The sequence below is a fragment of the Rhineura floridana genome, chromosome 13, assembly GCF_030035675.1.
Source record: "Rhineura floridana isolate rRhiFlo1 chromosome 13, rRhiFlo1.hap2, whole genome shotgun sequence".
NCBI lineage: Eukaryota > Metazoa > Chordata > Lepidosauria > Squamata > Rhineuridae > Rhineura > Rhineura floridana.
Genome location: NC_084492.1, coordinates 22,244,775 through 22,269,242, shown reverse-complemented (window position 1 = coordinate 22,269,242; position 24,468 = coordinate 22,244,775). Strand labels below are relative to the sequence as shown.

Genomic DNA, 24,468 nt, shown 5'->3' with positions numbered 1-24,468 from the left:
ACCCTTTGCAAACTACAGTTCTCAGGATTCTGTGCGGGAAGCCATGACAGTTAAAGTAGTATAATAAGAGTGCTTTTTTTGCTGCAACAGAATGACAGGGCTACACCTCTGCAGGTCCTTAATTCTAGGCATTGATCTCAAGTCCTTGAGTGACCTCTTCTGGCCAATGTAGGACACGTTTTTGGAATGCTGTGATCTTCAGACACAGTTGTCTCCAACTTTAAAATAAAGCTGAGGAATCACACAATCGTATATATAAACCTGCCATTTGAGGATTAAACAATACATCATGCATCTGATAAAGCAGATTCTTGGTCCATGAAAGCATATGCTACACTAAATCTGTTCACTTGTGCCACAGGACTCTTGCATGTTTTTACTGTTAATCTTTAAGGTATCACAGAGTACTGTTGTTGTTCTTTTTAACCCTGTCTTCCTAGTTCTTAAAAGCAAAATGATAGAAATATAAGGGGAATGTCATTTGTTCTAAGTGGGCCCCCTGTTGTAGGATGGTGCAAAATAACTGAAGACTATTATTATTTAGATCAGCGGAGAAACTGAGAGAAAGTGGTGGTATCTGAAACAGTGAGCAGACATGCATGTCATTTCCATAAAAGGGAAGGTGCTCCCCCCCCCACAGTTGAAGCTGAATATTAAAATTATCATGTATATAAGTAATGCATGGTAGTTGTTTTAAACTTTTTATATTTACAATTGTTTTTTAAAATTATGTATACATATATATATAATGGCTTTAACAGTTTATATATATAGTTTGATATGTTATTATATTGTATATCATTTCTGGATGCCTCTTGGAAAGCTGCTATTATTATTATCATCATCATCATCATCATTATTATTATTAGTCACATCGCACCCAGTGGTCTCTAGGTGGCTTATGACACATTCTCTAACTATTCATAAATGAAATAAATACATAAATTCATTTAGTTGTTTTTGTTTACACTTTTACTGCTAGGGAGAGATGCTTGTGGGATTTTCTATCTCATGGGCCAAAATAACTTCACTAGCCTGGGGCACTGGGAGAGGGGTATGCAACTAAGTCCTACTCCAAGTAGCCCCATTGAAATTAATGAACCCAACTTAGGCTGCACTCCAATACACACTTACCCGGAAGTAAGTCCCATTGAACCTAATGGAGCTTACTCCTGAGTAGACATGGATTGCAGTCTTAGCCCTGTCCATTAATTTCAACGGGTCGACTCTAAGTAAGCCTAGAGCTGAACACCACCCTAGGAAAGGGGCTTCATTTCTTGCTCCGCCTCAGGGAGCAGACTGTCTTCGCCCGCTCCGGCAGACGCCTGCAACCCTATCCCGGCTTCCCTTCAGCCTAGCGCTAACACGTTTAAGGCACCTGCGCGGAGCTTGCGTAAGCTACTTCCCTGAGAGAGGCGGAGGAGGCGGGCCCGAGCAACCTCCGCCTCCCGCCCCTTCAGAGGCTTGCCAAGATGGCGGGTGGCGAGAGCGACGAGGAGGAGGAAGAGCTGGTGAGCTTCGGCACCCCGTTGGAGCCCCTGGAGGAGGGTGAGTTTGCTCTGTGTGTGTGGAGGGGCGTCGTCGTCGTCGTCTCACAGGCCTGCCTTCCCTTCGATGCGGTTCTCGGAAATAAGTCCCGTATAGTTCAATGGGGTTTATTTCGAGGACTGCAGCGTTGTTCGTCTGAGTGGGAGGGGGATGGACGTTGCAAGGGCCCCAAGGAAGAGAGGAGAAAATGGGGGGCGTTGTGTTTGGCGGGGCTGCTCTTGTATAGGGCAATTTTTCCAAATAAAGGGATTAAGGCAGTTTTGAACCTCTGGGGTTAATTGGTGTCGGGCCTTCATTCTGCCCAGAAGACACCCTTGTGTGTTGCAATCCTTTTATCTCAGAGGTGGGGGACCTGTGGTCCTCCAGATGTTGTTGGACTCCACTTCCCAGTATCCCTGGCCATTGACCATGCTGGCTGGGGCTGATGGGAGTTGAAGTCCAACAACATCTGGTGGGACTAGCCCAGCCTGGTGGTTGCTAAGATTCTTGCTGAGAATGCCGGACTGGTTGGGCCTTTGCTTGATTCAGGCATGCCTTCTTACGTTTGCATGCAAAAGTGCGTACTCAGTAGCACGTAAGTCAGATCAGTTACATTTTAACAGCAATCACATCAACGCCATTGCTATTTTATCTTGTTGTTTTTCTTGTTTAAATCAAGGATGGGAAACCTGTGGCCCTCCAGATGCTGCTGGACTTCATCTTGCATCAGCCCTGACCATTGACTGGGGCTAGTGGGAGTTGGAGTCCAGCAACATAGCGAGAGCTTCACCTATACTCTGCTGACCCCAATCAAGAGAAACAATCAGCTCCTCTTCTGGTGGACAGTGACAGGCAGTAGGAGGAGTAGTGTGGACTATCCTCTTCTAACCTGGATAGGCTATTCTTGAGTAGGGTTTATTTGTGTTCCTGTTCCAACTCAGCAGTCCAACTCAGGGAAAGCTGGCATAAGTTGTGCTGGAGCAAGAGAAGCCGGCATAAAGTTCCGCCGCATCCAGTTGCCATTCAGGAGTCTGTGGGTTGGCTGAACGCTGGCTCAGCCGGGAGCTGCGTGCAGGGACCAGAAAGTAGAAGCCTGCTCTCCCAAATACCCCTACCAGGGAGTAAGCCCTCTCCATTAACTTCTATTGCAGTTGTTTTCTTAGACTGATATTTTTTCTGGCATAACGTCTGCATGGATTGGGACCTGCAGGAGCACTCTGAACACAAGTTGCATGTGGCCTAAGTCCCCCCACCTCTGCCCCTCTCCTGGCACCCCCTCAAGACACCCATTTTGGGCCTTATGCCAGCTCCACTTGCGCCGGTCTCAGTTCAGCTGGCTGGGTCCTGGGCTTGAATGACTTATGCCAGCATAGCCTGGCTCAGCTGGAGAGCCGCCACATCTAATTACCCTCAGCCAAGCTTAAATGCAAGTTAGATTGTGCCCTCACTCAAGTTCACCTGTCATGATGGCTGTATGTGCTGCCACCTCTTCAGAAACGGCAGTAGCTACATATTGTAGCAATCTATTAGAAGTGCTGGTTCATGCAGCTGGTTTCTCTGAATGAGTGTGGGCCTGCAGGTTCCTAAAATAACTGTGTGCCGGACACCACCATGAGGTCATTGCCTCTCATGCTGCTTCAAGGTTTCTTGCTTTTAAATGGAATCAGAAAAGACAGTAATTCTACAAATAGAAGTGTCGCTGAACTCGGTGGTACTTACTTCTGTGTAGATATCCATCAGCTTGCACCATAAGATTGTTCGTATGTAGCTGAATGGAATTGGTCATATGAACTGGACCTAACATAAGTAATATCACTTGTGTGTGTAGCTCAGTACTTCTAAACTGACATTACATATTCTAGTGGTTTTGTTTAATTTTTTCTGGTGATACATGCAGCTAGAAATGTATGTTAGCAGTAAGATGTAACTGGTATGGAAATGTAGGTGAAATCTTGTCACTTGCCATAATTCCTACTTTTCGATCAGATTGGTTAGTGAGTCTGTTTGTTTCTGCTGCGTTATATGGCTTGGTTAACTTTCTTGTATCATCTTGATTATATGAATTGAGAAGGGGAGCTGATAAGTGGAGGGGCTGCCCTCCATATGTCAATGGGGAGAGGACTGGTTTCTAGTCCCTTAGCCCAGTAGTTCCTAAACTTTTGGTATGGTGACCCATTGACTTATCGTCATAGGGATTTTGGATATTAGGTCTTCTCTGCCACCAGAGAGTGGTTCCCAAATGTTAACATGTAAGACTTGAGACTTTCCTATATCCAGTTACAAACATCAACACAGTATTATAATATGACAACAAAACATGGTAAGAAGTATTCATCATACCAGTTAAGGATTAAAAGCAATAATTATTTTGGGTCTACTTATAAAGCCTGTGACCCACTTGCGGGTCACTTACGTGCACCTTGGGAAATGCTGTCTTAGCCCACTGAATCTGTGGCTTGGAGAACTCAGGTCTTTGGTGTGGGGCGGGGAAGTAATGTAATAAATTGGCATTCCCAGACATGATGTGATCTAATTTTCATGTCTTTCAGATAGCAGGAAGGAATGCTCACGTGGACGTAAAAGGTTGCCTTCTTTCCCCTTTCATTCACTCTTCAGATTAATTCATGCATCTTAAAATAATAATTGCAGGTGAACGAATTAAGAAACCAGTTCCTCTACAAGAACAGACTGTCAGAGATGAGAAGGGACGGTACAAACGTTTTCATGGAGCATTTAGTGGTGGTTTCTCTGCTGGCTACTTTAATACTGTGGGCTCAAAAGAAGGTTAGTGATTACTCATGTCTAAAAGTTTCTTACTTTCTTAACCTTCGTGTTTGATTGTTGAAAAAGTGTCCAATAAGAGTTGACTGAGTAGTTGTTAAAATGTTGGTCAAAAATGGAAAAGATTTGGGTTTAAGTTCCCACTCAGTGACAAAACATCTTGGGCTACATCTTAGCCTAATGTTCACAGGGTTGTTGTGAGGATAAAATGGTGGAAGAACCAAATATGCTACCCTGAGCTCCTTGAAGAAAGGATGTAATATTTAAAATATTTTTAAATCATTTTCACCCTGGATTTCAGGGCACAATGCCCTTGTACAGGTGGGCCCCGCTTATATGGCAGGTTCCGTTCCGGACCCCCACCGTAAAGCAGAAATCACCGTAAAGCGGAACCCCATTGAGTATAGCGGGGCGTGTTGCGCAAAAATGACATGAAAATGCCGCAAAATCGGCTTTAAAACTGGGAATGAAAGCCGCCGCATTAGCGGAACACCGGGAAGTGGAGCGCCGGGAAGCGGGGCCCTACTATAATGTGGCTTGCAACAAGATTTTAGAGATAAAAAATCAAAATACAACAATACTGTAACATACAATATCCAGTTAAAACCAGCAGCAGTTAATGCTTCCCAACACAGCAGTGAATTGGTACCTTTTTACTGTCTATAGACATTTGGAGGAATACCTCTCAAACGCTCTTGTGGTTCAGGCTTGATTTATTTTACATTTATATTCCATCATGAACTCAAGGCAGTACGCATGGGGTTCTGGGCAGTTTCCCATCCAGGCAGTGACCAGACCCAGACCTGTTTCGCTTCAGCAAGGTTACTGTACCACCCACCTTCAGATCATGCTGTAATGCAACATAACACCGTTTAGTATAGCAATGTAGCACAGTTTACCATAGAGCTCACTATGGAACAAAGGATGATAATCTGAACAGTATGGGCCCAAGTCATTGGGGCTTCATAAGGAAAAACTAGCACCTTGAATTATGCCCAAAATGCCTTAGGAAGCCAATGCAAATGCTAGATTACTAGCATTGTGTAATTACAGTGCAATCCTGTGCATGTGGAGCTTACTCCCACATGTGTGAATAGGATTGCAGTTATAAGGTAATTTAACTTAAGATGTAACTTTTCAATTTTCCTATGAAATATTACATGGATTCGTCAATAAAGCTTATGTCTTATGAAAATGGATGATTGTCTTTTAAAGGATGGGCACCATCAACCTTTGTATCATCACGTCAAAACAGAGCAGAAAAAACAGCATTGGGGCCAGAAGATTTTATGGATGAAGAGGTAAATTTGCAAAATAATGCAGTAAAATAAAAAACCAAAACGCTATCATCATCTTGGGTCTTTGTAGTTCCAGCTAAATGGGATGTATATATATATGTGTTCTGGTTATTCATTAGTCTTGAGTACATGTGTATACTGCTTATACTGAGGTGCATGATAAATATTTATACCTTGGTTTAGCCAAGAAACAATGCCTTTTGCAGTGATGATGTAATCAAGGTACTTTTTATTTTTTTCATTTCAAGATTACTGTTCTAATGTGGATTTGAGGAAGAATTTGATTTTTTTCTTGTTTCCCTACCCCCCCAAGGATCTTAGTGAACATGGGATAGCACCAAAGGAAATCTCAATTACAGATGAATTTGCTTCCAAAAACAAAGATAGAATAAAAGAGAAGGCCAGACAAATTGCAAGAGTTATTGACCCAATCCCTGGAGCCACTGTGCTGGATGAATTTATAGCACCCGCAAAGTAAGTATATATTAAAGAAAACCCAATGTTGTGTTAGTTTTATTTATTTATTTACTTATTAAGTTTATATTCCACCCTTCCTCCCAGCAGGAGCCCAAGGAGGCAAACAAAAACACTAAAAACCCTCTAAAACATTATAAAAAAGACTTTTAAATATATTAAAACAAAATATCTTTAAAAATACTTTTTTTAAAAAAGCTTTAAAAACATCTTAAAAAGTAATTCCAGCGTAGACTAGGATAACGTCTCTACTTAAAAGGCTTGTTGAAAGAGGAAGGTCTTCAGTTGGCACCAAAAAGATAACAGAGATGGTGCCTGTTTAATATTTAAGAGGAGGGAATTCCAAAGGGTAGGTGCACTACACTAAAGGTCTGCTTCCTAGGTTGTGCGGAACGGACCTCCTGATAAGATGGTATCTACAGAGTGTAGTGATCGATTGGGTATAGAAGGGGTAAGACGATCTTTCAGGTATCCTGGCCCCAAGCTGTGTAGGGCGTTGTACACCAAAGCCAGAACCTTGAACTTAACCTGGTAGCTAATGGGCAGTCATTATGAGTAAAGGGCTCTATAACTGTCAGTGTGTTCAATTTCATAGCAAATTTTAAGGACTTTTTTTTCAGTTTGGGAGTGGGCATAAACAGACTTGGCAACACTACTTTTCCCTCCTTAAAAAACTTTGGTGATGCTAAATTTAGGGCCTGTGTTTTTCTGAATGTTTGCAAATATTGTTTACACAAATATTTCAATGTGCGCAGTTGCAATAACAATTTGTTGATACATTTCCCCTTCAGAATAACCATTGGTGTTGACTTGTTGAGAAAAATGGGCTGGAAAGAAGGACAAGGAGTCGGACCTAGAGTAAAGAGAAAACCACGCAAACAAAAGCCTGGTATATTCCATTAAATTTTATTGTATTCTTTTTTTACAAAAGGAAAAGTGAATGTGGTCTTTCTGTTCCAGTCTATTGGAAATATGTTTGTACAATCCCCATTTATATTATATTCCATTCTGTGCTCTTCTGTATAGTGACCCACCTACACTGGTGTTGCCCGACTGACTTCAGTGGGGCTATAGCAGTGTAGATTTTGAGTGACTTGCCTCTTACATAGATAATGTAATGAAGAATTGTAGAGATTTAACCTTGTATCTTCGCACTTGGTTGCAGACCCTGAAGTGAAAATATATGGCTGTGCTTTGCCCCCAGGATCTGAGGATTCAGAGGTATTGTTTGTGCAACTCTTCTTTTTTGGTTGGGGTGGGTGTCATTGGTTTTTATATTATCTGAGATTATTTAAATGATACAAAGGATACTTTCTTATTATGGATGGAGTGTCTCTTTGAAAACTATTATTCCAGCTTTATAGATCAGCACAAACGTATGTAGAATTTTACAGGATAGCACAGGGAACCAAAGAGAAGCCTTTGCCCCAAGAAGCTTGCAATATAACAACTGGCAGTGGGGCAGAAAAGGGCATCCTGGGGCTACATGTTGCCCTTGGCCTAATTTCAAAAGCCTTCTGCAACTGATCAGTTTTGATCTCTGGCAACCTGTCCTGCAGCCTAGTGGCTGAACAGGGAGTGGTGGGAGGGAGAGAAGAGGTGGCACCCACTTTTGCTCTGGTTTCTCCCTCTGCTGGCTCCAGCCCTGCAGTCATCATGTAGCCTCCTGGCAGAAATAGGTTGTTCATGATGCTTTATTATAAATATTGTACATTAACTTTCTAAAGGAAGAAGAGGACGAATATCAGCCAGAAAATGTGACATTTGCACCCAAAGATGTAGTGCCTGTAGACTTGATGCCTAAAGATAACGTCCATGGACTTGGTTACAAAGGGTTAGATCCCAACAAAGCCTTATTTGGAACTTCAGAAGAGCACATCGACCTTTTTAGTCCCAGTTCTGAAAATTCAGATGTGCTTGGTGATCTGCGTCACAGTAAAGGACGGAAGCTTGGTATTTCAGGCCAGGTAAAATATTACAGGTTAAATGTTTTTTGCCTTTGTGCCTGTGAAGATAGACAGGCTTGTAAGTGAATGTGTGATGCCTGGTAAAATGTTTAAAGCTAAAAGAGGGAATGAGTAGGATTTCCGTTGTTCGGGGTAATAGCTTCAGTGTCCTGCCTAACTTTGTTTGCCACTGATTAGAAGAAAGGACAAAATAGTCAACTGACATTGGTTACCCAGTTCAGCTTATCTTGCTGCAGAATTTGGTTTAACTTAATGCAGATGGTGTACGCATGCATGGGTACAGTATACACAGCCTTGTGTATCATGACATGGAAGTCGCAAGTTGTCTGGCACAATTAATTTGCAGGGCCAGTGTTGTGGGTCAGCGCTGAGCAGCTGCCAAGTGCCCATGCAAGCACACCACTATACATATAGCGTGCATGCTCTACCCAGCTGTACTAGTAGACACTGCCACCTGCCTCTGCGCCTGGATGTCAGCAATAGTCTCCCAACCCACCCTCCCTCCCTCCCTCAACAAGCATGTTGCCTTTGGCAGCAGCTCCTCCTCTTCCCTTCTCTGTCTGAGGGATCCTGCTGTTTGCCTGCTAGCATGTGAGCAAAGCGGTAGGTGCTAGGAGCAGCTGCTTTATATGAGACAAAGTGGTCCTTTAGATTTCCTAGGTCAAAACAGTGTAAGGTTTCAAAGGCATTTGCCAGCATTTGAATTGTACCTGGAAATTAATTGACTAAAGTAGCATCCTAACTTGACAAGCAAGATAGTCCCCAACGTTGCCCCCATAGCCAAGAGAAAGCAGACAAGGGGGCAAATCAACCTTCCTCAGTTCTTTGCAGATGCTGTGTAGGGCCTTCCTCATTCTGGTGCCAGGGACAGCAGTAGGGGCCCTCCCAATGTTGCACTGTGCACAGTTCTCTTGTTCAGCAGCCTAACATCAGCCATACAACCTCATGTGAATTTTTTGAAGAGAAATTTCATCAGCTGTTAAAATTGTATTCAGTTGTAAACATTCTGTATTATGTTGTTTTTCTAAGGCATTTGGTGTAGGAGCTTTAGAGGAGGAAGATGATGACATTTATGCTACTGAATCACTTTCTAAATATGATACTGTTCTGAAAGATGAGGAGCCTGGAGATGGGTTGTATGGATGGACAGCACCCAAGAAGTATAAAAGCAAGCAAGGTACGGAGTTGGGATTTCAGTAGCCCCCAAATACTGTTTAACTGTAACTTCCTGGAGGATGGGATCCTGTAGAAAGAGCTGCCATATGTTCCCAACCACTGCTGTTTGTTTTTTGCTTTGAAGACTTATGAATTTTCTTTTTTTATACAGGAACTGAAAGAGAACTTAAGTACATCGGGAAAATTTTGGATGGTTTCTCACTCACATCTGAGCCAGTAACTTCCCCAAAGGTATGTAAACCAATTTACTTTTTTTCTGAATAAGGCATTTCATAGGACAGTTCCCTTTCTTTACATACCTAGATTTTTGCTGAAATTTGTATGAGGGAAGAGATCAAGAGACATATCAATGGTTTGTGGTAGGAAAGGTGTTCTCTCCACATTACCTCCCTGTTAATGGTGGTAGTGGCTTATATGTATAAACGTTCATTTGCAGTGGCATCAATTCATCTAACTGTTCAATTAACAAGACTAATGTGTTTTTGCCCTCCAAACTCTCCACCACAAAAAACCAAAAACACTTTTATCAAAATGATTTAGCAGAATCAATTCATTCCTACTTGCATAACCCAAACAAGTCTCTTACTTAAATCTGTTTAGGAGGATATCTTCAATACATCACATGACAGGTTTTCACAAACTGCCTGTCCAGACATTGCCTCCTCAATAGGTCTTTGTTCTTTCTCTGCAGTAAAAATAAGGTAGGAAGAATGTAATTGGTTGGGACTCTACTGCCTTAACCTGGCAAATAAGAGTGAACAGCCAGTGGGGGAAATGGCACAGAAGATTGTTCTTCAAATCTGATTCTTCCAGTACTTAGCTAGGGTAGTTTGGGTTGCACAGTGTACCTTGCAATATAATGGAATGTGGCATTTTTGCAGATTTTGGCAAGGTGATGAAAACACTGGAGCAGTGGATGTGTTAGAGACAGCTTGGGACCACTAGTGGTAGCTGTCAGGTAATGGTGCTTGATATTCTGTGGCTACCAGGAATTCAGTAGTGATATCTATAGTTGCAAAGTTTCAGAATGATCAGTATTAAATCTGTGTAGTGCCCTCTGACCGATAGCTGCATCAAATGTATCTAATGCTTAAATAATCAGAATGAGACTATATCTACAAACCATCCATTCTGTTCTGTTGCTTTTTCTTTAAAAGATTTATCCTCCTCCTGACCTGCCAAGGGATTACAGACCAGTCCATTACTTTCGACCTGTGCTAAAAGCTAGCAGTGAGAATTCCCACTTGGTGCAGACATTAGCAGAATCCACAGGGAAACTTGAGATTGATCCAGCCTTCCAAAGCAGACACCAAAAGACTGCTTCTCAGAGGAGGGAATTGCTGGGTGAGACTAGTCTTAAAGGTATGCAGTATGCTGTGCATTTATTTGCATTTCACATGTTTCCATCGTTATATGGATTCATTTTACTTCAACTATTTTTAGGTATTTTATTACCAATTTTTATTAAGGACAAGCTTCCTAAATGTACAGTAGTACCCTCCTTACTGAACATTGATTAACCCAATTGCTTGATCGATATCCCCTTCATAACCACACAGAACTAGCAAAAGCATTCCAGGCTGTATTTACTTTCTCTGTATGCTTGTGTGTATGCCTCCATGCTTCCTGATGCATTACTCCTGTTCCTCTTCATCATGTTTTCAGACTTCACATACAATTTGCCCAGCAGATCCACAGGCTCATGAGCATGAGGGAATATAAATGCTCTACTTCAGTTTGAGACATAGGATCCTCTTCTTCCTGCAAGCAGCATCATATCCAAAAACACTCTAAAATTGCTTAGCATCTATCCCATCTCCTCTGTGCCTTATCTTGATCTGTGCTAAAGGGCTGCCCACAATTAAGAGGCAGATCTTGTGTCCCAAGTTTCAAAAGGAGAAAACAGTTCTGTCTTCCAATTCCCCCCCCCAGTAATCAGGGTTGCTGAACACTGAGTGTTCACCAAATTGCAATTTTGTCTGTTGTAAAGGACCTCCATAACTTGGAATCACTCACTGGTGAGACCCAAGTGTGGCTTCCCACATGTGGATGTGCATACATTTTTTTCTTTTCTTTTTAATAACATTCCCTGTAAATTTTTAAATGAAAAGGTTTCTTAATTGCCCTGTTTTACCCCATAGTGTTATTTTCCTTGTTTAGGTCCAGCAACGTCTGTTCTAGAATATTTATCAGATAAAGACAAAGAGAGAATCCAAGAAGTGAAACAGGCAACAGAACAGCACGTGAAAGCTCCTGTGCTGTCTCAGCAACCATTGCATAACAGACACCAGCTGCCTGCTTTACATGATACTCCACAGAAGTGGCAATTGCTGTTGGGGATGCAGGTGGCCACAACCAGTTCTAGTGACTTCAAACCATTTGCAAAAAATCCAGAAAAACAAGAGAGATATGAAAATTACATAGAAAGTCTTAAACATGGAAAGAAAGGTAATTAGCAAAAGTGCATGCAGCTGTTTTTCATTATCTTAAGACAGATTTTGCACCTTGATCCATGTCTTGTGCTTGAGCCAGAGGGGTCTCAAAAGTACAAATATCCAAATAAGAGGCAAGGTGTCAAACTAATACTAATAAATAGAAATTTAGTGTGATGTTGAATATGTGTATGTCTAATACATTTTGACAGACTCTTTTCTTAATGAGCAAGTAAATCTTCTGTGATGTTAATGCACAGACTTGTGATAATGATCCACTTAGAACTTGTATTTTAATACAACAATGTAATAAATTTATATTTTCTAGAACCAGTTTGACACTTGCCTCTTCAGCTTTTTGTATAGTGGCTTTCCTTTTTTCTGCTTAAACTTTTGCATGCCATTTATTGGTGTGAAGCTTCACTAATTTCAAAAAATGCCCTTCCCTTTGCATATGTGTTATGAAAGTTCATTTCTTTTGTGTTTCAGCTTGGTCTTACGGGCTGCTAAGCACTCCTCCTTTATCTTCTTGTAGATGTACTAGAAAGCTGTTTGGATCCAAGTATGACAGAGTGGGAGCGTGGAAGAGAACAAGATGAGTTTTCCCGTGCTGCAGTGCTCTACAAGCCTTCCAGTTCTGTCTTATCCTCAAGGTTTACCACTGCTAAGCATGAGGATGACACTGACAAAGTAGAAGTTCCTCGAGATGAAGAGGTGTGTTCTTCTTGGGTCCTGTAATAACTAGTGAACAGTAATGATTTGTATTAGCTTCCACAATGCTGATCTATTTAATAGAGTTCTCAAACGTTTATTTTTCAACAAAGGCAATCAAAATTTGTGTTAGAAAGTGACTACTCTGGAGTAGATGTACACTTACTATAGCTAGTACATATTTATTTTTCCTCCAGGACTATAGCTGCTAATCACTATATGGTTATTTTAGACTGCTGTTGATGACAAAGAAGCTGCTGCAAAGATGAAGATGTTTGGCAGACTCACAAGAGAGAAGTTTGAGTGGCACCCTGACAAACTGTTGTGCAAAAGATTTAATATCCCTGATCCCTATTCAGAGTAAGTTGGATGAGTACATTAGTGCCTCCCCCAAAATAGTTGCAGAATACACCATTAGATATGAAATAAAGTTGTAGTGTTTTTTTAAAAACAGTGTAAATTATGTGCGACAAGTCGTCTTGATTATCTTGTTAATTTTAGTCTTGATTATTGTCAGGAAATTCTGTTCCACAAAAGACTAAAATTGTGCTCATTTGTAAACAGTTTACTTTTTTCTCATTTTGTATAATTATATTTCTCTGTGATAGCAAAAAATTAAAAGAAAGTTGATATAGAAACCCCCAAACCCAATTTTTATTTTTCATCAGGTCATGTATTGTTGGACTGCCCAAAGTGAAACGTGACAAATATTCTGTATTCAATTTCTTGACGGTATCGGACTCCGCATCAAGGACATTGAGCCAACCCACAAACGTAGGAGTGCAACAAAATAATACTTCAAACAGTAAGTGGTTCATTTTGTTATCAATGGGAGTAAAAGATTCAAATTGTTGAAATACTTGGGTCGTTTGAATATAGTAAGCTATATCTTAAGGAACAACAGATGGAAATCAGATAGGACAGATGCAGAATCGCAAACTATTTGGAGTTAATGAATTTAGCATCTGGTCCACAAAAATAAAATAAAAAAAGAACTGCTATTTAAGTGCGTTCATTGAATAGACTTTAAAAATATAAGTAGTAATGATAAAACCAATGTAACCAGATGACTTGGGAAATCTGATCAATCACATGGAAAATTTATTCATATCTTTTAAGAGCCAAAGAAGCCATCGAGATGGGATGTTTCTGACAAAGAGAAGAAGAAAAACGATGCTATTAGTGAGTTCATAAGTTTGGCTAGAACAAAGGTTGTTCAGGAGGAGCAACCGCCAACGCCAGTTGAAGCAAAGGACAAAAACAGAACTATTGAAGCTATTGCCAATAAGGTATTGTGGCTCCAATTTTTTTATGCTTCCATTGTACACTCTTAATATACATGGATCTTCCACCTTCATCTTAGAATATTAACACTGGGGCTGATCTACTTCCTTACCTTGCCTCACTTGTTACCTGCGGCCATAGAAATAGTGTTTAGTAAACTAATAGTGTCATAAACTTTGGTGAAGCTCTTTAATATTATTTGTAATTAACAGTATCTTACGATGGCCCAACTTACATGGTCGCAGCTGAATCAGAGCTTACCTAACCTAAGTTGGGATCCTAACCCCAGCAGCAAAATGAAATGCACAATAGGAGAGGAAAGTGAAAGTAGAAACAATGACAGCTGCTTCCCCAGAGCCCCAGGCAAGGTAGTACCACCCACTGATCAGATGATTATTCATCAGTGATGCTAGAAAGCATCGATCAACATCTGGTAATAACACAAACCTTGAGCCAATGTCATTTACCGGTTCTTGCATAGAGGCACAGATAATTTGCCATAACTGGCAAACTTCCCTCCTCATCATAGACATCTGTAGCCAAGTATTCAAGAGGATCGTACACATAACATGTAGGGCACATTTTTGTCACTGGAAGATGGGCTTGATTTTCCCTTCGTTCCAGTGCCCAGTAGAAGTTGTGCTGCCTCTAGTTGTAGACATTGTTAACACAGAAACTGTTTCATACTCTTATACCTTTCATTTTAAAGAAAAAGTGAAGGAACCACAGACGCAACAAGGAGGAGCCACCTCCATCCATAGACCAAACAATTAAGAGGGCTATAGGTGGAATTTGGATAAATTGGTGGCAACTTCTCAGGAGAAGGGTTGAAACCCTGCTGCAGTAAATTATCTGACATATATAATGCAGAATTGCACTCTTGACTCAAGAGTGTCATTCTGTGTTTATGTACTACTGAAGTTCGGGTGAGATGAACAAGTGTTAATTCTGCATCCTACTATCATTCTGTTGATCACTTACCAGTTGTCTCTTCTGTGGAGTACTGTATTTGGTCACAATACAGTACTGGAAATACCAGTATCCATGGCACCAAATGCTGCACACTCTAAACAAACAAAAAAAACACTTTCTGCTTTAGAAGTGTTAAAGTACGTGTCTGAATCTGCTCTAAAGTAAGTGACAAGACTTACGTGCTGAACTAGTGCACAATAAGCTTTGCTAGAGCTCGTCTGATAAATTCTAAGGAGTATAAGAGCCTTCTGGATCAGACCAATGGCCCATCTAGTCCAGCATCTTGTTCATATAGTGGCCAGCCAGATGCCTATAGAGAGCCTGCAAGCAGGATCTGAGTTCAAGGGTACTACCCTCCATGCAGTTTCCAGCAACTGGTATTCAGAAGCATACTGCCTCCAACCGTGGAGGCAGAGCATAGCCATCATGGCTAGTAGCCATTGATAGCCTTGTCCTCCATGAATTTGTCTAATTCTCAAGGATAAGAACTGAGCTCTAGCAAAACTTATTGTGTACTGCAGTTAAGGGAGCTTCCTTTGTGTTTTACATATAAATCCGTTCTAGTTGACATTACTCATTTTAGAATGAGTGTGATGATTCCCCCATTACCCTAAGTCAGGGATGGGGAATCTGTGGCCCTCCAGGTGGTGTTGGACTCCGACTCCCACCATCATGGCCTATGATCAGGGATGCTGGGAGTTGTAATCCAGCAACATCTGGAGAGGCACAGGTTCCTCATCTGTGGCCTAAATAGCGTTCAGCCTTCGGTGAAGCCACTTTTAACTGCATTATTGCAACCCACTGCAGCTCCAGTCCTCTACTTGAAGACCGGTGGTTTAAGCTCATTTTACGAGTATCTAATCTAACGCTTTTTGACAAGAAGCATTTTATTTCTGTCATTTGAGACAGGTTAAGATTGCATGGGAAGTTTGTCCTGTGGCATAACATAGCAGTGTCCTAAATGCTGGAGTCTTGGTTCTATCGTCTATTGATTCTTTTAGGAACATTTGCTATTGATTTTCTTGTTCTTTACGTTCATAATGGAACTATTAAAGCTAAATATATTATTTCTCCTTCAGTATGTAAATCCCTTTACTTTTGGTTCTGTTCTGCAGGCAGTGAGTGAAAGTACTGGCCAGAGTGAAAAAACAATAGAAGAAGAAGAGAGCAGGCCATCTATGGATTTATTTAAAGCCATCTTTGCCAGCTCCTCAGATGAAAAATCATCTGAAGAAGAGAGTGATGGAGAAGAGCAAATGACAACGACAGAACCGGATTCTGAAAGTATGAAGCATTGTGATCTGCCAAGTGCTCCTTCAACTAATATAGAAGGTAAGAATCGGTGGCTTCGTACAGGATAGCACCAGTCCAGACTATGCTTTGGCAATATGGTAATGAGCCATGTGCTCCCTTCTCTCATGTACAATGCTTCAGTTACTTACTTTGGTCCAAACCGAGTTTGCCACTATGTCCAAATGGGGGTTTATGCTTTTCTTCCTAGCCAGGATTGAAAACCATGATTTGAACTTAGTGTACCATGTTGATTTGGAAGGCACATGCAAACTGTAGTTTGCTATCACATCCTAGCAAGTTATGGCTTCTGCAAAAAAGGAAGTAACCATGAGAGAAGGGACGCATTGGGGTTCTTTCGTTACATTTGAATTAGCCCAATGTCTGATGCATTCTTGTGTAGTGCGAGTGCTTTGTAAAATCCTAACGATTTCAGGTGTACCTGTCAAGAGTAGTACAACTGGAGACAGGATACAGTTTATTGGATCTACAGTATATTAATTGTTGATAGAAACCTTTCAAGTCTCTTGTAGTTGTGGTGCAGCAATTGCAAGTACTCTTGGATGAAACAGATTATCTTGACCCATTCCAATCTGGGTTCAGACCTCGTTATGGGACTGAATCAGCCTTGGTCTCCCTGATGGATGACCTTTATCAGGAGAAGGACAGGGGGATGCAATTCTGTTATTCTTACTTGATCTCTCGGCGGCTTTTGATACTGTTGACAATGGCATCCTTCTGAGCCAACTTGGTGAAATGGGTATCAGAGGCACTGTTTTACCTGGAGGTTCTAATCCTACCTCCAGGGTCATTTTCAGAGAATAACAATGGGTGATTGTCTTTTGGCCCCCTGGCAGTTATGTTGTGGGGTGCCTTAGGGTACCATCTTGTCCCCGATTCTGTTTAACATCTATATGAACCCCTTGGGAGCAGTCATCAGGAGATTTGGAGCAAGGTGTCAGCAGAATGCTGAAGATACCCAGCTCTTTTTCTCTGTAACATCTGAATCAGGAGAGGCCGTGCAAGCCCTGGATCGGTGCCTGGACTCGGTGGTGGGATGGATAAGAGCCAGTAAACAGAGTCTGAATCTTCACAAGATGGAGGCACTGTGGGTTCGTGGTTTCCACATTCGGATAATTGGTCAGTTGCCTGCTTACCCCCTGCAAGAGCAGGTTCATAGTCTGGGGGTGTTCCTGGATCCATCTTTGTCGCTAGAGGCCCAGGTGACCTCAATGGCTAGGAGTGCCTTTCAGCAGCTTCAGGTGGTAAGATAGCGGTGGCTGTTTCTGGACCAGAATAGCCTGACTACGGTTGTCCATGCACTGATAACCTCCAGGCTGGATTACTGTAATGCGCTCTGCATGAGGCTGCAGCTGGTGCAAAATGCAGCAGCCTGACTGCTCACTGGGGCAGGATATCGCCAGCATGTCACCCTGCTGCTGAAAGAATTGCACTGGCTGCCCATTAGCTACTGGGCCAAGATCAAGGTTCTGGTTTTGGTGTACAAAGCCCTATACAGTTTGGGACCAGCATACCTGAAAGTTCATCATATATATACCTAATCAATCACTGCACACTGCAGGAGAAGGCCTTCTCCAGATACCATCTTATCAGGAAGTCTGTTCCACATAACATAGGAAGTGGACCTTTAGTGTTTGTGGCAACTACCCTTTCAAATTCCCTCCCCTTAAATATTAGACAGGCAACCATCTCTGTTATCTTTTTGGTGCCAACTGAAGACCTTCCTCTTTCAACAAGCCTTTTAAGTAGAGACATTATCCTAGTCTGCATTGGAATTATTTTAAGATGCTTTTAAAGATGTTTTGCTTTAATATATTTTAAAGTCTGTTTTTGTGATGTTGTAGAGGGTTTGCAGGTGCTATAAGTTCATCCAACACAGTGGCTCCAGAGATTGGGTCAATAACTCCTGCATTTTATAGAAATTTTTTTATATATTTTAAAGTCTGTTTTTAAGATGTTTTAGAGTGGTTTTAGTGCTTGCTGCCCTGGGCTCCTTCTGGGAGGAAGGGTGGGATATAAGTAAAATACATAAGTCTCTTTGCAGTGAATAGTCAATGTTGAACTTCGGAAGAATGTAGAGTTAAGATATGGGATATTGTTTGCCTAGTTAACAAATATGGTAAGAGTTAGAGAAAGCAGACAATCTGATAGGGTTTTTTTGTGGTGAAATTGAGTGTTTTCATTATTTATTGCTATAACTAGATACAAAACAATGCAGACCCATGTTTGATTATGTAACATAAGCTTAGTGTGTGTGTTACACCTCGTTATTTTTTGTACATGTGGACATATATATCAGATTGATCGTAAATAGCATATTTACTTAAATTTTTAAAATTAGAAAAGAAAAAAGTAACCTTTCAAATCTCTCGGTATTCTTTATGAAAGAGAAAATGCTCTGAGGTGGTCTATGCTCATACAAATCTATTGTAAGTTGTAAGAACATTTTCTTATCTCGCCAGTGTCAGATATGGGATTCTGAATGGACGAATGAATCAAGGCACAGTTTGGCTCAGTATGGTGATTCTTGTTGTGGTATTATATTTTATATACCATTTTCAAAGCACCACTTGATTTTTAAAAAGTATATATATAATTTTTCTTCTTAAAGAAAGTGACGTTATCACACCCAAGCTTCCTGTTACCTTAACTCCACCCTCCGTGGATGTAGTTGATCAAGGAGAAGAATTTGGACCAAGATTGCCTCCAGTTGTTTCTTCTGGTAAATACATTTCAGCATAATATGTGAATTCTGCAGAGCACTGTGTATAAACCGCAATTAACATTGTTTTTCTTAGTTTATATTTTTAAAGGATTGCATACAAGAATTTGGAGGTTTTTCCTTATAGAGGTAATCATAGAGACAAGCAGTGAAAACAACTCTGAGATTTGATTAACATTATGCCTACATAAAAAGTAGATTACAGTAGATTCACAAAAATGACATTGCAGTACTAAGTACTAAAATACATGATTTTTGAAACACCTTTAAGATCCTTTGTATCATTTAAGTGCACGTGGATCTCCGAATAGCATAATTAGGGAGGAAATATCACTTTGTATTGGGAGAAAATGGTAAACCTGTATTTCTGTACTTTTATGATATTTTCAGTTTTTTGTTAAGAATTGTCTTACCTGCAAGTACTTTGCTTGCTATAAAATGTTTGCATACAATTAGGTTTGCGTACCTTTGTTTTGTCATTTTTGAGAAATATTTAAAAGTTAATTGAAAATACTATCATTGAACCACAGGCTCCTAAGAAAGCATGATTAGAATCTTGCTCATCTCATTGAGGCCCTGTACAGATTACAGGATCCATAGATGTGAAAGACAAAACATTTTTCTAAATCTTATAGTTTGTACAAAGCAAGAAGAGGTGGCTCTAAGGGTTGCTCATTCTCTGAGAGGATTTCAACAATCTGAAGTTAATAACTAGGCATTACTCGAGTATTTTTGATGTATCTTGACTAGGCATTTCCTCTATACTGGTTGAATTTAGACACTCCTTTGAAGCATGAGGAAATAAAACTTACAAGTTCTTCTGAAGCCACTAAGAAAGAGAAACCTAAAAGGAGCAAAGAAAAACACAAGACCAAAAGAGAGCACAAACACAAAAAGGAAAAGGTAATATATTTCAATTTGACTTTGGATGTGGAAACTTAGATTTATGCAAATAATGGGTGGTATTCAACTAAGTCCTACTCACCCATCACAATTAATGAACCTAAGGTTAGTTATGTCCATTAACTTCAGTGGATCTACTCTGAGTAGGACTAGTGTTGAATACCACCCAGTTGTTCTATGTAGATCTTCCCCAGCTCCATCCACTGGACAGAATTGTACTGGTCACTCCCTCCTCCATCAGATGCTTGTGAAAGGGGTGTTAGCTTTTATGTAAACCTTACATGCATGGATCCAATCTGAACAGCTCGTGATACACAGATGACATAAACAGAGCTTACATTTGGATTCTGCACATGCAGGTGCCTATACAATGCTGCACATACAATGCCTATACTGATCCTGTTTAAATCTTGCGTTTGGTGTTTGAAATGTCTGCATAGAGTAAATGCCACAAGGACTTGAACTTTAGAATAGTTGAAGGTCTTAAATGTACTTCTTAGTAACTTCAGAGTGTTAGGGACTCTAAACCCTCTTAAGCCACAGTACTGTTAGTGCATTCCTAAGACTAAAGCACACTGAAATTGATAGGACTCATTTTTGTTACACACCATCAAGATAATCTCAGTAAGCTTGTTTCAGCCTTTTATCTTGGAATAGCCATTGTCATCTCATACATGATCATAGAATAAAACTTACTTTCTTGTGTGTTTTGAGTTTTTTCTTTCATTGCTGGATTTCTCTCTAAGATACAGAGAGTCATATTAATATTAGACTTGAACTTCTTTTGTAGAAAAAGAAACACAAAAAATACAAACACAAGGGCAAACACAAGAATAAGAAATCGGAGAAGAACAGCAGCTCAGGCACTGCTGATAGCAGTGACAGCAACAGTGAGGAAGAGGCTACAGAAGTACCACCACAGGAACTTTTAAGAAGGTAATGAGAAGAAAAAGCTAAATACATGTACATCCCCAATACGTGTAACAGAGTCCTGATACCATTTTTAAAAATTCCTTAGGAAGAAAACATTTTGCAGTGGGGAGGAAATAATTAACCCTTTTTTTCACCAAGTCATCCTAGTTCCACATGCTTGTTTCCAAAGTATAAGGCTCTATGTTTCTTACCAGTTTACTATTTTTTATAAGGGATGTCAATACAGTAAGGATGTCTTGAGTCTTTGGCACCAGAAGATAGAGACTATGTTTTCGGTCTACATATCTGCAAGTTACATTCCAGGATACATTACTTTTTAATCGCTTGTAAAATTGAGCCCCAAATACATACCTTACAGAGAATACAGATTTAGCATGGGGTAAGAAGTAAGCTGTTGTGAAAACAGTGCAAATATTTTTTTAAGGTGAAGCCTTTTTAAATTAATTTAGCTATCAGAATAAATGTAGACAGTGAAAGAGGAAACAGATCTTAGGAAGGGAACACATATTAGTAGACCATTTTTTTATGTTTTGATTGGCTGTCTGAATTTTCAGATGGGAAGGACCATGGCATAGCGGTAGAGCACATAGCTCAAACCACTTAGGGCTGGGAAAGACTCAATGTCTGAAACCAGAGAGCTGCTCCCAATTAACATTGAGACAATACTGACCTAGACAGACCAACAGTCTGATTTTGTAAATGACTGTTTCTCGGTTTATGGTTTTAAACTTGTTACTTGGCTTCTGCTTCTTTTGTTGTTTTTCTCTCTTCCCCTGCCTTGCCTTATTTTGTTATTTATGCTTCATTGTGTTGATTGTATATTGCTAACTGCCTTGGGATTTGTCTGTTGACAAGATAAGATAGGATGTATATTTTTTAATAAATAAATAATGCAATATCTGAAATTTATAATAAGAGTTTAGGAAATCTGAACACAATCTGATCAAACAATATTTTGAGAAAGCAAACAGGCAGGATAAGGCCTCTTGTATGTAAGCTTGAAAGACAAAGAGGAAAGGATGCTAAATGTGAAAAGAATAATTGTGAAGTTAATAATACTAAAATAAGCATAAAATATAATTTGAATGTGGAAGTTATTTAAAGGAGTTTTATACTCAAGTGTTCATGCCAAGATGGAATAGATGCTGCCCCCACCCCTTTCATTACTCATTCCACTACTGGACAATGATGATAAAGTGTCTTTAGTGCCCCAGTATTCATGGATGAGGTAAAGAAGGCTATAAATAGAGAGAAAAATGAATAAGCCATCTGGTCCAGGTAGATTCTCTTTGGAATAGGGTAAGCACTATAGCTGCCAATAAAACCCCTGAATGATGGAAGGAGACAACTGTGGTATTGAGTTTTCCAAACCTGATAAAGGTTTAACTTAGTAACACACATTCCTTTTTTGTTGAATGTGAAATGGAACAAAATCTGAGCTATGTGGATTTAAATTTACATGAGCAGATTAATATCTTGGGGGTTTTGTGGCCTATGAAAGAAGATGGTTAAATATCTGGATATACTGCCAGCAAATATAAATAGCATGAACTATGACCCAGTGATTAAGATTAAATTAGATGTAAAACACTGGAATACATGGGAATAATTCCTGTGGAATTTAGTGAGAGTTGTTCCTGAGCGGACATGCATAGGATTGTTGTAAGCTTCCTTGTACTACTTGAGTAGCAACAGTTAAGACTTATCAAGAAATACTTGTGTATTGCTTATGCTTTCTGTAGATAAAGTGCTGTAATGTCTCAAACGTTAATAGATCTATTGCAGTTTATACTGTATTTTAGTCTGGTTCATTATGTGCAAAATAGTGCTTGATATAGTGGTGTGCTAGTTCTTAAAATATGGTACTCCAGAGAAAAGAGGACCAGGCTAGTGATATTGTTACAACTAAAAATACAGATGCTAAATGCCCAAGACACATGCGAATGCTGAAGTTATAATGCTTTTCTAAGCAGCATGATTAGCAGTCTCAATTTTCCTTTTCCCCTGGTAATTGCTGCTTTAAATAGTTTTTAGCATCCAGACCATGAATCTTGGTATACAGGTACTCTTATTAAAGTTCCATGTTCTCTATTATGGTGATTATAATTTGTCATTGTGAGTTGCCAGTAGTTATTATTTTTCTCTGAGACTTTTTTGCTGAGACTTTGCTGATACTGCTGTTTGTAGAATTTTTCTGAGGCACCAAAATTGCTACGTGCATATTGTGCTTATAAAGCTGCCCTACAGGTAACAGATTTGTCTCCACCGGTAAGCAATCCCAATTGACTTCTTAAAAAATTCTGAAATGAATAGAGGAATCTATCCCTATGTGAGCTGTGCAAAGGGCAATACAGGATATAGTCCACAATGCCTTCGATCTGGTTTGATTTTCATAGGCCAGTACAATAATTTGTGGCCTGTTAAAGAATTTGCCAGTCAGATATTTAGTGGGCATGGCTTGAAATCTAGGCTGAGTAAATGCCTGTCTGTTAGGAAAAGCAAGTTAATTCCAACAGATAAGCAGTCCTTTTATGGCTGGATTTAATTTTAATATGCCAAACTGAGGACTTTGAATTTTTCATATAAAGTTGATTTTGACATCAGCAAAAATGATATGACCCATCTAATGGTCAGAAATGTCCTGAGATGACATTACAGGGGAAGTTGAATAATTCAGCATCAAACAGTTACAACGTATGTGCCCAGCCTTCTTTATTCTTAAGGTATAAAAAATGCCAGTAGTGAGAAAGCACAGGCTATCTTTGATCTAAAACAGTATTGGGGTTTTTTAAATTTAAATCAAAGTGAGTGAACTTTACAAGTTTAAGTTTTGACAACTTGACTTTCTGAAAATTGATACATTTAACTTGTCTCAATGTTTTTGAGGAACATTGTAATGGCCATTGTTATAAACAATATAAATCTGATGGGTATCTTGGAAGCAAGCCCTTATTTTAAATGAAACTTAGCTCTGACTTGCAAGTCCATAGAAGTTATCTGTTAAAAAAAAGGCTTTTCTTGTATATTGAGAAAACAAAAAATAATTTTAATTTAAAATGCAGGCATTGAGGGCATTAACATGCAGATATTACATAGGATTCCAGGCAAAATAAGATGGCTAGGAGAGGGTGGTATTGCCCTGCCTCCTTGATTATGCCATCAATCCCCGCTATGCAAACATTGTAGACAAATGACCCTACACAGGAAATTGCGCTTATCCAAATGACTCCATTTCTCTCAGAGAAAAATTTGAGATGTACAGTGTAATCACATGCATATCTATTCAGAAATCTCATAGACTTGAGTGGGATTTGCTCCCAAGTAAGTGTGTATTGGATTGCAGCCTAAATATATTTTATTAAAGGGGGTTAAAATATTAACCATTATGATCAGCAGTTTATCATACTTCTATATATTGTGGCAATTGCATATTGTATTTTTATGGGCTGTTGGTTTCTCTTCATTGAGACAAGGATGTGTGTTTGTTCTTTTGGAGATCTGTTGATCTTGGGGAACAGTAACAGAAGTGGGTTTTTTCATAATGGATAATGAAAGTGAGAATGGGTAGCCATGGATAGACTTGTTTGAACTGCTGGTCAGATCAGTGTTTTGAACACTGAATGTTTTTCATTATTTACTTATTCAGTCCCTTCCTCCTTTATTTTCTTTTAGGCTGAAACATCTTCCACTTGTAAAGCGATAGCTTGGATTCTTAGACATCTTGCATCTTTTGATGTCAAAACAGATCTCCTCTATGATGGTAGATCAACAGTATAAAGCATATTTGAATGTTTTGTAAATACTGTATTTATGTTGGCTTTGATAGCATAAAAACATCTGTTTAATTTGTGTTTTCAGAGTTAAAAATCAAACGAAATGTGGTTTATGCTAGAAAAGGTAGTTCAACCTCATTGTAATATGAAAAAGAATCATGAAAGTTCTGCATTTTAATGAAGATGAGCATGAAATTTTTTTAA

The 24,468-nt window shown here is 39.7% G+C and overlaps 1 protein-coding gene across 1 annotated transcript; it reads left to right on the top strand.

The window, feature by feature from the left end:
- The first annotated feature begins 1,356 nt into the window (after positions 1–1,356).
- On the top strand, positions 1,357–24,468 carry GPATCH1 (G-patch domain containing 1). The gene is made up of 20 exons (XM_061594268.1): positions 1,357–1,548; positions 4,177–4,311; positions 5,524–5,609; positions 5,920–6,080; positions 6,872–6,969; positions 7,246–7,301; positions 7,808–8,047; positions 9,077–9,224; positions 9,375–9,454; positions 10,381–10,585; positions 11,384–11,671; positions 12,191–12,369; positions 12,599–12,726; positions 13,035–13,171; positions 13,486–13,655; positions 15,738–15,954; positions 18,545–18,655; positions 19,434–19,558; positions 20,349–20,494; positions 24,164–24,468. Exons 1-20 carry the CDS (start codon positions 1,473–1,475, stop codon positions 24,192–24,194), a joined length of 2,817 nt encoding a protein of 938 aa, XP_061450252.1. The 5' UTR covers positions 1,357–1,472; the 3' UTR covers positions 24,195–24,468.

Bases quoted from the DNA above. Each gene is read 5' to 3' on its own strand.
- GPATCH1 (XM_061594268.1), top strand. From the start codon at position 1,473: ATGGCGGGTGGCGAGAGCGACGAGGAGGAGGAAGAGCTGGTGAGCTTC. The intron at 11,672-12,190 runs GTAATTAGCAAA...ATCTTCTTGTAG, and splicing joins TCTTAAACATGGAAAGAAAG to ATGTACTAGAAAGCTGTTTG. The intron at 12,370-12,598 runs GTGTGTTCTTCT...TGGTTATTTTAG, and splicing joins AAGTTCCTCGAGATGAAGAG to ACTGCTGTTGATGACAAAGA.